General features: G+C 46.7%; 1 protein-coding gene across 1 annotated transcript in view; it reads left to right on the top strand.

Annotated features, from left to right (window-relative positions):
- LOC125740472 (uncharacterized protein KIAA0930 homolog) overlaps positions 1-12,272 on the top strand; it is a 53,892-nt gene extending 41,620 nt beyond the window's left edge. The window contains exons 5-10 of the mRNA XM_049011678.1: positions 23-124; positions 883-1,023; positions 1,670-1,858; positions 2,286-2,445; positions 8,156-8,311; positions 9,083-12,272. Coding sequence (XP_048867635.1) covers positions 23-124; positions 883-1,023; positions 1,670-1,858; positions 2,286-2,445; positions 8,156-8,311; positions 9,083-9,123 — 789 coding nt within the window. The 3' untranslated portion in view covers positions 9,124-12,272. The remainder of the gene's footprint in view (positions 1-22; positions 125-882; positions 1,024-1,669; positions 1,859-2,285; positions 2,446-8,155; positions 8,312-9,082) is intronic.
- The last annotated feature ends 283 nt before the right edge of the window (positions 12,273-12,555 follow it).

Genomic DNA, 12,555 nt, shown 5'->3' with positions numbered 1-12,555 from the left:
CAACACCTTCCTTGTCTCTCAGCAAGTGTTTGCATCGCCCAGCAAGCATCCAATGGACAGCAAGGGCGAGGAGTCCAAAATGAGCTACCCCAACATCTTCTTCATGATCGACAATTTTGAGGAGGTAAGTGACGACACCCAGCACCACCCTGACCCCTTTATAGCCTCACAGTTTACACCAGTATTTCCTAACCCAAACCTCACGGACCCACAGACGTTTTTTGCTAGCAAAAATATGGTGTGTCTGGCTGGGAGCACTGAGGGTGCAAAAATGTACACCGTCTGTGGGCTCTCGCGGACCAGGTTGAGAAAAACTGGTCTGCACCAATCTCCTTGCATCTCCTGAAGCTCTGTTTACTTGCATTTCTCCATCACTCATTCATTAGTCAACAGCCTTATCTTTCATGGGTTCGGGGCAGTAATAGCCTGTTATGTCAGGTTTTATTGGAAGCAGACTGACTTTAATGGTCATGCAAGTCTTTCAGGTGCTGAGATAGAACCATAACTGTTTCTGATATGTTTCACACCTCAGGTTCAGGTTTACGTTCAGCTAACTTTATTAGAACCTCTAGGAATATTTGGTTTGCAGTGGATGAGTCATCACAACATCTTGACACATATTTCACAGACAACACATAATAAGAGCTGAAGGTTACAGACCTTACTAAACCACTTAACACGAAAAGTCTAAAAACCGCAGTCTGGTCTCTGCTTGAAATTCAAGTGTAAAGGAAAGTACACAGAAATGGTAGCTCTTTGGTGGAGTGATCTGTCTGGGGGTCATGAACATTGTAGTCCATTCAGGATGTCGGCCTGCCCTTCCCTGTGCCCTGTGGGAACAATGGAAACCTGCTGTTCTTGACCTTTGACCTAAATATACAGGTGTTCAGTGACATGACAGTGGGGGAGGGTGAGATGGTCTGTGTGGAGCTGGTGGCCAGCGACAAGAGCAACACCTTCCAGGGCGTCATCTTCCAGGGGTCCATCCGATACGAGGCGCTCAAGAAGGTGTACGACAATCGGGTAAGAGGCGGGGTTTGAAATGGACATCATGGCATCATCAGTAATCAAAGCAATGCCTTCTGGGTATTCTGGGAGGTCATAATATGTTCATTTTACTGAATTTTGATTAGTATTAGTATTCCCTGGAATTTTATACATATTTTTATTGATTTTTTTTTTTACTTTCCAATGTATTTTTTTACTGAAGCAGTTGGGATTATATACCATATTAAAGTGGAAAACCATAGGAAAATCCATATTAGCCATCTTAACCACCTGATCCACACGTAATAAGAATGTAGGTTATCTGTATTTTTCCAAATCAGCCTGTTCAGAATTTCATTCTTAAGTCATTACTTCAGTGACGTATGAATAATCCCAAACAGAGCTGCTCTTCAGGGGCGATCAGTCTCCTGACCCAGATATATCTTCACAGTTTCATTTGTTACAGTGTTCTGTAGACAATGTATAGAAATGATATTTCAGCAATTCGCAATATTGATTCTGCCAGACTAAATGTCATCAAATATAAGAATGTGTTTCAGGGCAGCAGTACCCTAAGTTTTCCTATAACACAGTAGTCTGGGCTATGCCTGCTTCCACTGCGTTAATCGCGGCTGCGCTGGACTGAGCTGCGTTAACTCGTACCAGATGCCTGCCATTGCAGGTTAGCGTGGCTGCAAAGATGGCACAGAAGATGTCCTTTGGCTTCTATAAGTACAACAACATGGAGTTCGTCCGCATGAAGGGGCCCCAGGGCAAGGGCCATGCTGAGATGGCGGTGAGCCGCGTGCCCACTGGAGACACCTCGCCCTGCAACACCGAGGAGGACCAGGACTCTCCGCTGCATGAGCGGGTCAGTGGCCCAGGGTGGCAGTGGGCCCTCAAGAGCCTCACACATCCAGCATCAAATACCCAAACACTTAACTTTAGATTTCAAAACACTTACCTTCAGACACCTAAACACATATTATCAAATACCTGAACACATGGGCTCCTGTCTCTTACAGTTCATAATTCTCACTTTGTCTAAGGGGTTTTGTGTCTCCGGTCTGACTTTTGTTCATCAGCATCCTGTTATGAGCATCATCACACCTGTCAGAAGTGAACTGACAGCAAAAAGTCCCTTTAGTGTCACACGCTTAGTCACTTTATTCATAAATACATAAAACATCATCACAAGTCAGTGAGCTGTCTGTAGGTAGTTTCCGTAAAATCCCACTCTCGAAAGCTGCATCTTTGTGTGAGGTAATAATGCCCTTGTCCCGATCCTGGCCCCGCAGGTGACCTCATTTAGCACCCCGCCCACCCCTGAGAGGAACCGCCCCTCCTTCTTTTCCCCCTCGCTGCGCCGCAAGGTGCCGCGGAATCGCATTGCTGAGATGAAGAAGTCGCACTCCGCCAACGACAGCGAGGAGTTTTTCCGGGAGGAGGATGATGGAGGTGAGTGCACAGCCGAGCCAGATGCCCCTCTCAGCCTGTTGTCTTCAGCCCGGCCCTACGCCCCAACATCCACTATGATCAGGAAGGTGCCGGAAGTATCCAAAAATGCAGGAAATATCCGAAATAGATTCCTGTTCATGACAGGAAAAGAGAAAAGGAGATTAGATATGAAGGTGGAGAGTCTACGGGAAGCCACATAGCCTAAATCAGGGTTAAGGAACCTGATCCATGGAGAGCCGGGGTGGATGCAGGTTTTTGGAATGAACTGGGTTACCAAAGAGCAGCGGAAGCAGAAGGATGGGTTAGGGGTGAAAAATGGTGAGCTGGAGAGTCTCGCTCTGTTCATGGAGCCGTTCGCAGAATCTATAGATAAGACCACAAGTTGGGTAGCACTACCTGGTGTTTGTTAGCCTTGGGGAGCACTTTTCCTTCCCAAATTCTTTGTCTCCGTTCATTGACCCGATTGGCTGAATCACTGTGGGGGCGGGGACAAGGGGAAGGTGTATCACGTTAGGTGGCATTGTGTTATTATGAAATATATCTCTTTGTGCATAAATGCTTAAAAACAAAAATGTCAGTGTGAAACGGGGGCATCGGTTAGACAGAATGATTTGACAGTATTACTAGCATTATATTACTGTAGTAGTGTATACATTATATTGTAGTAGTGTATACCTTATTTTATTGTTTTATTAATGGGAATGTGAATTATAGTTTAATGTCCAAACAGTTCCATTACTTTATCTGACGAGATCCCAGTTCTTTGCTCCTGGCCCTTTGGAGCATCAGTAGTCCTTGGTATGTGGTGGAGATCCTGGCTAGAAAAACAGAGAGATTCTAATAAGATGTGGCACAGTGCCAGAGAAGCTGCAACTCTGTGGTGAACTTTTATCATCTTCATGTAATGAGGCCTGTCGTGTTCTTTTTTATGCATAATTTAAAGTGCGAGCCTGGCTCTTCTTATGGCTCTTGAGGGCAGAGTGACCCAGGGAGACCCGGCGAGGGCAGGAACACCAATTACACACACAAGCTGGAACATCAGAGTGACCTGCCCAGCTGCCACATGCGAGGGAGAGGTTTGGGCAAAATAGTACTTAGCAAGAGCCTCATTCTCGGGCTGGTACCATTTGTGGAAAAGTTTGCACGTTCATGTCCTGCTGGTCTCTGATGTAGCCGCCAGGTTTACCCCGCATGGTCACTATAAAGCCACCATGTATAAAAGCAAGGCTCAGCGGGGATCAGAAAACTGCCGATTCCTGTAGTGCAGTCACTGGGTCTTATAGTGAAAATCACAGTCTGGGACAACCCCCCCCCCCACATTATGGTGTAAAGAGAGGGGGAATATTTTACATTGCTGATGTGTGACAACTTTATCCAGTTCCTTAGTATGTGTGCGTGGAATCAACACGGTAATACAAAGGGCACTATTCTTAATTCATATAGCCCGTATCATAAAATGTGAATGGCAGTCGGAACATCCACTAATGACTAATAGCATCATGACCTTTCTCTAACCCCACCAGAGGAACCTGAAGACCACCTCATATGGCACCTACCAGCTGAGGTGCAGTCTGTCTTGACAGGGTGTCCTGAACTGTCTGGCCTTTGGAGGCCTGAGTACTAAGGAAAGGAGCAGAGGGGAATGGCCAAGTGGGGGGGGAGTAGTGGGGGTACCCTGCCTCTTGCCATCTGCAAGAGGCGGGGAAATTGTGAGCAACAGTGCAGTCACTAGTGATTCTCCTCCCAGCACCACCACCTTCCCCCGCAGTCCTCCGTTTGGTGATGGGTGACTCTGGTATTGTGTCACAGCAAAGGAGTGTCTTCAGTGGTGGCAGGTGATGCACAACAAGGTGCCATCACTGGCACTGAGCAGGTGATAGCTGGGCCTCTCTGTGCCCTTGTCCACAGCCCTGAACTGGTTGGGCTGTCTCAGGTTTGGGCTTTCAGGTAACTCTGATTTCAGCTTCATTCTAATAGAGAATAGGAAAGGTCCGGAGTTCTTCCCAGAAATTCAGTTGGAGGGTTTGACTAGTGCTTGAAGTGGGGAAAAACAGGTGGCAGTTCTCCTCTTATTCAGTTATTCAGTACCAGCTGCATGCACTCTCCTTCATATTCAATACCAGGTGTCAGCATTCCCCTTGTTATTCAGTACCAGGTGTCAGCACTCCCCTTGTTATTCAGTACCAGGTGTCGGCACTCCCCTCGTTATTCAGTACCAGGTGTTGGCACTCCCCTTGTTATTCAGTACCAGGTGTCGGTAGTCCCCTTGTTATTCAGTACCAGGTGTCGGTAGTCCCCTTGTTATTCAGCAACAGGTGCCGGCATTCCCTTTATTGTTCAATACCAGGTTTCGGCACTCCCCTTGTTATTCAGTACCAGGTGCGAACATCCCCCTTGTTATTCAGTACCAGGTGCCGGCCCTACCCTAGATATTCAGTACTAGGTGCCAGCAATCACCTTGTTATTCAGTACCAGGTGCTGGCACTCCCCTTGTTATTCAGTACCAGGTGTCGGCACTCCCCTTGTTATTCAGTACTAGGTGCCAGCACTCCCCTTGTTATTCAGTACCAGGTGTTGGCACTCCCCTTGTTATTCAGTACTAGGTGCCGGCACTCCCCTTGTTATTCAGTATCAGGTGCGAACATCCCCCTTGTTATTCAGTACCAGGTGCCGGCCCTACCCTAGATATTCAGTACTAGGTGCCAGCAATCACCTTGTTATTCAGTACCAAGTGTCAGTACTCCCCTTATTATTCAGTACCAGGTGTTGGCACTCCCCTTCTTATTCAGTACTAGGTGCCGGCACTCCCCTTGTTATTCAGTACTAGGTGCCGGCACTCCCCTTGTTATTCAGTACCAGGTGTTGGCACTCCCCTCGTTATTCAGAACCAGGTGTCGGCACTCCCCTTATTATTCAGTACCAGGTGTCGGCACTCCCCTCGTTATTCAGAACCAGGTGTTGGCACTCCCCTCGTTATTCAGTACCAGGTGTCAGTACTCCCCTTATTATTCAGTACCAGGTGTTGGCACTCCCCTTCTTATTCAGTACTAGGTGTCGGCACTCCCCTTGTTATTCAGTACCAGGTGTCGGTAGTCCCCTTGTTATTCAGTACCAGGTGTCGGTAGTCCCCTTGTTATTCAGCAACAGGTGCCGGCATTCCCTTTATTGTTCAATACCAGGTTTCGGCACTCCCCTTGTTATTCAGTACCAGGTGCGAACATCCCCCTTGTTATTCAGTACCAGGTGCCGGCCCTACCCTAGATATTCAGTACTAGGTGCCAGCAATCACCTTGTTATTCAGTACCAGGTGCTGGCACTCCCCTTGTTATTCAGAAGCAGGTGTTGGCACTCCCCTCGTTATTCAGTACCAGGTGTCAGTACTCCCCTTATTATTCAGTACCAGGTGTTGGCACTCCCCTTCTTATTCAGTACTAGGTGTCGGCACTCCCCTTGTTATTCAGTACCAGGTGTCGGCACTCCCCTTGTTATTCAGTACCAGGTGTCGGCACTCCCCTCGTTATTCAGAACCAGGTGTTGGCACTCCCCTCGTTATTCAGTACCAGGTGTCGGCACTCCCCTTGTTATTCAGTACCAGGTGTCGGCACTCCCCTCGTTATTCAGAACCAGGTGTTGGCACTCCCCTCGTTATTCAGTACCAGGTGTCGGCACTCCCCTTATTATTCAGTACCAGGTGTTGGCACTCCCCTCGTTATTCAGTACTAGGTGCCGGTACTCCCCTTGTTATTCAGTACCAGGTGTCGGCACTCCCCTTCTTATTCAGTACCAGGTGCCGGCACTCCCCTCGTTATTCAGTACCAGGTGTCAGTACTCCCCTTATTATTCAGTACCAGGTGTTGGCACTCCCCTTCTTATTCAGTACTAGATGCCGGCACTCCCCTTGTTATTCAGTACCAGGTGTCGGCACTCCCCTCGTTATTCAGTACCAGGTGTCGGCACTCCCCTCGTTATTCAGTACCAGGTGCCGGCACTCCCCTTTTATTCAATACCAAGTGTTGGCACTCCCCTCGTTATTCAGTACCAGGTGTCGGCACTCCCCTTGTTATTCAGTACCAGGTGTCGGCACTCCCCTTTTATTCAATACCAAGTGTCGGCACTCCCCTCGTTATTCAGTACCAGGTGCCGGCACTCCCCTTTTATTCAATACCAAGTGTTGGCACTCCCCTTCTTATTCAGTACTAGGTGCCGGTACTCCCCTTGTTATTCAGTACCAGGTGTCGGCACTCCCCTTCTTATTCAGTACTAGGTGCCGGTACTCCCCTTGTTATTCAGTACCAGGTGTCGGCACTCCCCTTCTTATTCAGTACTAGGTGCCGGTACTCCCCTTGTTATTCAGTACCTGGTGTCGGCACTCCCCTTCTTATTCAGTACCAGGTGCCGGCACTCCCCTCGTTATTCAGTACCAGGTGTCAGTACTCCCCTTATTATTCAGTACCAGGTGTTGGCACTCCCCTCGTTATTCAGTACCAGGTGTCGGCACTCCCCTTCTTATTCAGTACCAGGTGTCGGCACTCCCCTTGTTATTCAGTACCAGGTGTCGGCACTCCCCTTTTATTCAATACCAAGTGTCGGCACTCCCCTCGTTATTCAGTACCAGGTGCCGGCACTCCCCTTTTATTCAATACCAAGTGTTGGCACTCCCCTTCTTATTCAGTACTAGGTGCCGGTACTCCCCTTGTTATTCAGTACCAGGTGTCGGCACTCCCCTTCTTATTCAGTACTAGGTGCCGGTACTCCCCTTGTTATTCAGTACCAGGTGTCGGCACTCCCCTTCTTATTCAGTACTAGGTGCCGGCACTCCCCTCGTTATTCAGTACCAGGTGTCAGTACTCCCCTTGTTATTCAGAACCAGGTGTTGGCACTCCCCTCGTTATTCAGTACCTGGTGTCGGCACTCCCCTTCTTATTCAGTACCAGGTGCCGGCACTCCCCTCGTTATTCAGTACCAGGTGTCAGTACTCCCCTTATTATTCAGTACCAGGTGTTGGCACTCCCCTCGTTATTCAGTACCAGGTGTCGGCACTCCCCTTTTATTCAATACCAAGTGTTGGCACTCCCCTTCTTATTCAGTACCAGGTGTCGGCACTCCCCTCGTTATTCAGTACCAGGTGTCGGCACTCCCCTTATTATTCAGTACCAGGTGTTGGCACTCCCCTTCTTATTCAGTACCAGGTGTCGGCACTCCCCTCGTTATTCAGTACCAGGTGTCGGCACTCCCCTCGTTATTCAGTACCAGGTGTCGGCACTCCCCTCGTTATTCAGTACCAGGTGTCGGCACTCCCCTTTTATTCAATACCAAGTGTTGGCACTCCCCTTCTTATTCAGTACCAGGTACCGTACTCCCCTTGTTATATCAGATATTAACAGGTGCCAGTACTCTGAAGAGAAAAACAGAGGTGCATGTCTCTGGACTGCAGGAGGAAACCGAAGTACTCAGAGGAAACCCCTAAAACTGGATATGGGACATAAATCCCCAGTTCTAGAAGTGTGACGCAGCAGTGTTACCCACAGGGTCAGCATGCCACCTAAACCAATCAGTGACTTGTTTCTTTTCTCTAGCTAGCTGGAAGTGGGTCAGTGATGTATATTAGTGAGTTTAAGACTAGGAGACATGGAGAAAGGATGTAGCCGCTCAGCCGTCCGCAATCCACTCCCCAGCCTCCCTCTGACCGATGCTCTGACGTTCCTTCCAGACCTGCACAACACCACCAACCTGCGCTCGCGGTCCCTGTCTGGGACAGGGCGCTCCCTGGTGGGATCCTGGCTGAAGCTGAACCGCACGGAGGAGTACTTCCTGCTGTATGCCCACCTCACCTACGTCACGCTGCCTCTGCACCGCATCACCACAGGTGGGTCTCACAGTAACTCCCATGTTAAATGGGCATGTACTGGAGAAATAGGTGTGTCATCCAATTTCTTCTTATTGTTACCATTTTTTATTGTTGTTATCAATATTTTTCTCAAATGCTTATCCTGGAGTCTATCTAAGACAGTACAGAGCACAAGGCTGGGGTGCACCCTGGTTCATAGCAAGGCTGGGGTACACCCTGGTCCATAGCAAGGCTGGGGTACACTCTGGTCCATAGCAAGGCTGGGGTACACCCTTGTCCATAGCAAGGCTGGGGTACACCATGGTCCATAGCAAGGCTGGGGTACACCCTTGTCCATAGCAAGGCTGGGGTACACCATGGTCCATAGCAAGGCTGGGGTACACCCTGGTCCATAGCAAGGCTGGGGTACACCCTGGTCCAGAACAAGGCTGGGGTACACCCTGGTCCATAGCAGGGCTTATAATAATAATTTTATTATTTTTAGCAGCATATTTAACGGTGTTACTTTGAGTTTGCTATTTGAATTAGTATCTCATATTTATATAATTACAAGTTTTTACAGATATGCAAGCTGTTTTTTACTTTTTTGTGAAGATAAAGAGGAGCTGGGTAGATTTGTTTAATGTGTAGTTTTTGTATTTTTGCTCTGCTAATATTGCAATGTGTTTGCTTAGATCTGTTGAGGTGAGGACAAAAAAATGTGTCCTTTTTAGTAGTTTGGTGTAGGGCACAGCACAGGTCGTACAGTGACTGGTCTGTCTGTGAGCTTCCTTCTCTCTCTCCCCCAAGATATTCTGGAAGTGAGACAAAGACCCATCCTGATGACATAGCACAGACCAGCTGCCTCACTCACTACCAAGTGCCTACTTTCATCGGGCAACATGGACAACACTACCACCTAGTGTTGGGACAGAGAACCAAAAACAGCAGCAACAAGAACAGAGGAACACACAAACACAAACGAAAGGGAAGCCTTCAAAATGAAAAACCAGCCAATCTGAAAGTGCCTCTTTCTTCCCTCGAACTCCCATCCTTTGGGGAACAGGAGGTGCGAGGCAGCCTCCATACTAGCAGAACCTGGACACCTGGTGGTCCCATCTTGGACACCTTACCCAGAAATGAAAGGGTGCCTCTGCCCCGAATGTGGATCAGTATCGCCGTCTCCTGTAAATAGCCTGATGCCTAGATATTCGCTACTCAGCTGGCCTCAGTGCAGGCCTTTCTTTTCATGCCATGCAAGGGACTTTTTCCTCAAAGAGGCAATGTAAAGCATTTTACTCAATTTTAATCCGTTAGGATCTGTATGTAAAAAGGATTTCGCTTTGGGGGGAGTCTGTCCAAGGGGTCAGTGTGTCTATGTGTGTGTGCGCCCTAGCCTTTGTTTTGTCAGTGACGCCATCAAGCGACCGTCTACTGCATACTTATCTCATTTATGCTATAAGACACAGGTGATGACCTTCATTTTGCATCCATTCTCCACTCACGGCGCATCTTTAATGACTATCCCTGGAAAATGTTATTTTGGGATATTCATTGGTCACTCAACTTACATTATTGGAAAGAAAGACAGAGCCTTGAACTAGGTGAACAATACTAAATCTGTAACAGGAAACTTCAAAATATGCCAATAAGTAGCCAATGACGTAAGCTAAATACTCTATTTTAGCTAAATCATGGCTAAATAAAGCCATAAAAATATCAGACTGTTGTGGAACAGGGACCCAACCCACCATAAGGAGCCTCCGACAGCATGCATGGCTAGAGGAGCCATTTTTCTCCCACCTTTATTTAAGCCTATGTGCTCTGGCCATTTCCCACATGACAGTGACCTCCTGACCTATACTCTCCCAGTGATTCCCTGGTGATTGAGGGTTAGGATGGACACTATGCTTTGACTCCTTATACGCGTGCACCATTTGGAGCATCTAGATTCAGTGCTTAAGCAACGAGGTGTCACACTTATCACAAGCCATGTTCAAATTATGAAGTCTTCGTGTACAGTGGGATCATTTACCTGTGTTTATCTCCACCAAGATGTATTTGCATTCATTGTCTGTTATTGGTAATGGGATGAGGCAATACTGCATGCTTCTATTTATGACACAAGGGAAATGATGGTGATGGAATAACAAATGCTTTTTTGGCCATGTGGATCTGTTTTTGGTGGAAAGATCAGACTCCGATCAGAGCACTGGGAAAGGTAACTAATACGGCTCACCGAAGACCACAGCTTGAAATCCATCTGTGACAGCCATTGTGGTCTTCGTTCATCATGAACTTGTGCTGTGAAGTTCTTGAAATGTCTTTGGTTGGGTTTTTTCCTTTGACACAGAGGGCTGTTTCTCACTTTGGGAACTTTGGAACCAGTCAGGGATGGACTAGCATTAAGAGAATGTTTTTTTGATAAATGCACCAGTGAATTGAGTAAGAGATGTAAGAACATTGGAAGAAAGATTTCTACCATGCCCTCAGGTCCTGATTGTGGTCACACACTTGTTTGACCTCTGCTTACAACAGATCAGTGATCTGCCCATTACACTATGAGATGGACATTATAACAGATTAACAATCTCCCACTTTGCCTTTGCTGAAATGAACATAGACCTTAAGAGTTTTGGGTTGGGTTGAGTCCCATTAAAGTGTTTTTTTCCAAGTAGTTATTCTGGGTGGGTATGAATAAGAATACAAATAGCTTTTAGCTTAAACTTTAAGAGGTATGATAAGCTGCACTGCACTCTCTGTATGTTGTCCCAATATGGTCATATGACCAATCTGTTTAAATGGGCTCAGATAGTGTTCAGGTCCCTTCCTGTTGGTGTCAGCTTGAGTTCCCTTACAGCATTCTCAGACGGGCTTTTGTATATATTCCACCACACGAACCCTCACACGGGTCACAGCTTCCGGCAAAAAGAGGGAACTCTACGTGCCTTTGGGTGCCAAGGATGTCAGCTCTCCACCACCAAAGGCACAGCAGCACCTCCAGTGAAACGCCACATGTCACCACAAATGGTGGCGTCATTCCTTTGCCCTGCATCTCTAGGCTAAATCAATCATCTGTTTGTCAAGACGCATTAATTGTGGTGAGCAGAAGGTTTAATCACTATGACACAAGCACAGTACTTAAGAGCACACTTAAGGTGAAGCGGTAAGATTAGGGCACATTCCTTTTCAGAGGTCTGGTTACGCGCTTTTAACATGACCTTTCTTCATGTGTATTATACAAACTGTGCAGTTAACATTATTATAATTAAATTTTCCTGGGCAGAATGAGTATATTTATGACGTCAAGCCTGAATAAGGGAGAACTTATTCACTACCCCAATGGATCTCAATCTTCTTCCTGGCATACCCCCCGCCAAAATGTTTTCATTCCAACACATCACATTTATCAGCCTATTAAGGAACATCTGGGCCTGATAAAGGCAGGGTTTGGAATGAAAACACTCTGGTGGGGAGGGCACCAGGAACAGGGTTGAGAACCACTTGCACTACACCATGAAAGGTCAGTGACACAGAGGCGTGGCCTCCTATTGCCCCATCCCACCCCCTGCAGACGGAACAGGCAGCATACATTCAATGTCTCTCTCTCACGCTGAGCCAATGTATAGTAACTGTGTGTCAATTGTGAGAGCTAAGCTGTACCCTCACTCTGTGAACTGCTAAAACACGCTTTGACACATGGGAGGCAGAGAACACCCAGGCAGTATTGTCAGTCACTTTTTATATTTTTGTTTTCTTTTCTATATATTATAGTTTTCTTGTGAAGTCCATATAGTCTGAAAACAAACTACAAGGAGGAAAATGTTTCTGAAAGAGTTTTTTTGTGGAGCAAGTGCTAAGAGCTGCTTTTTATAATTACACAAATAACTTGAAATGCATGTTGTGTCCATGACTCTCTTCAAATTATTTTGAAAAATTATCATTTTTTTTCTGTACTTTAGGAAAATACAATGGTTAACATAAAAAAACTTCTTGTTTCCTCTCTGTGGTCCATTTAAAGTTTGTCAAAGGCTGCAAAGTCTCACTAAAATGTCGACTCAAAATTTTGAATCCAAAAATGGCTAGAAAAACCAGTGACAGCAAAATTCCTATGTGTCAGGGTTGTGCAGAATCCAGAATTTAACAACTGTGTGCTATTCCATTCATGAATCGGAATTTGAATTGAATTGGCCACACACCGCAAGATGTTGAATTAGAATCACAGGAAGAAGAATTTACTTATTTATTTTTAATTCAATGCAATCAGTCATTTAGTATGTACT

The sequence above is a fragment of the Brienomyrus brachyistius genome, chromosome 1 (assembly GCF_023856365.1).
Source record: "Brienomyrus brachyistius isolate T26 chromosome 1, BBRACH_0.4, whole genome shotgun sequence".
Classification (NCBI taxonomy): domain Eukaryota; kingdom Metazoa; phylum Chordata; class Actinopteri; order Osteoglossiformes; family Mormyridae; genus Brienomyrus; species Brienomyrus brachyistius.
This window is presented reverse-complemented; position numbering and strand designations above follow the sequence as displayed.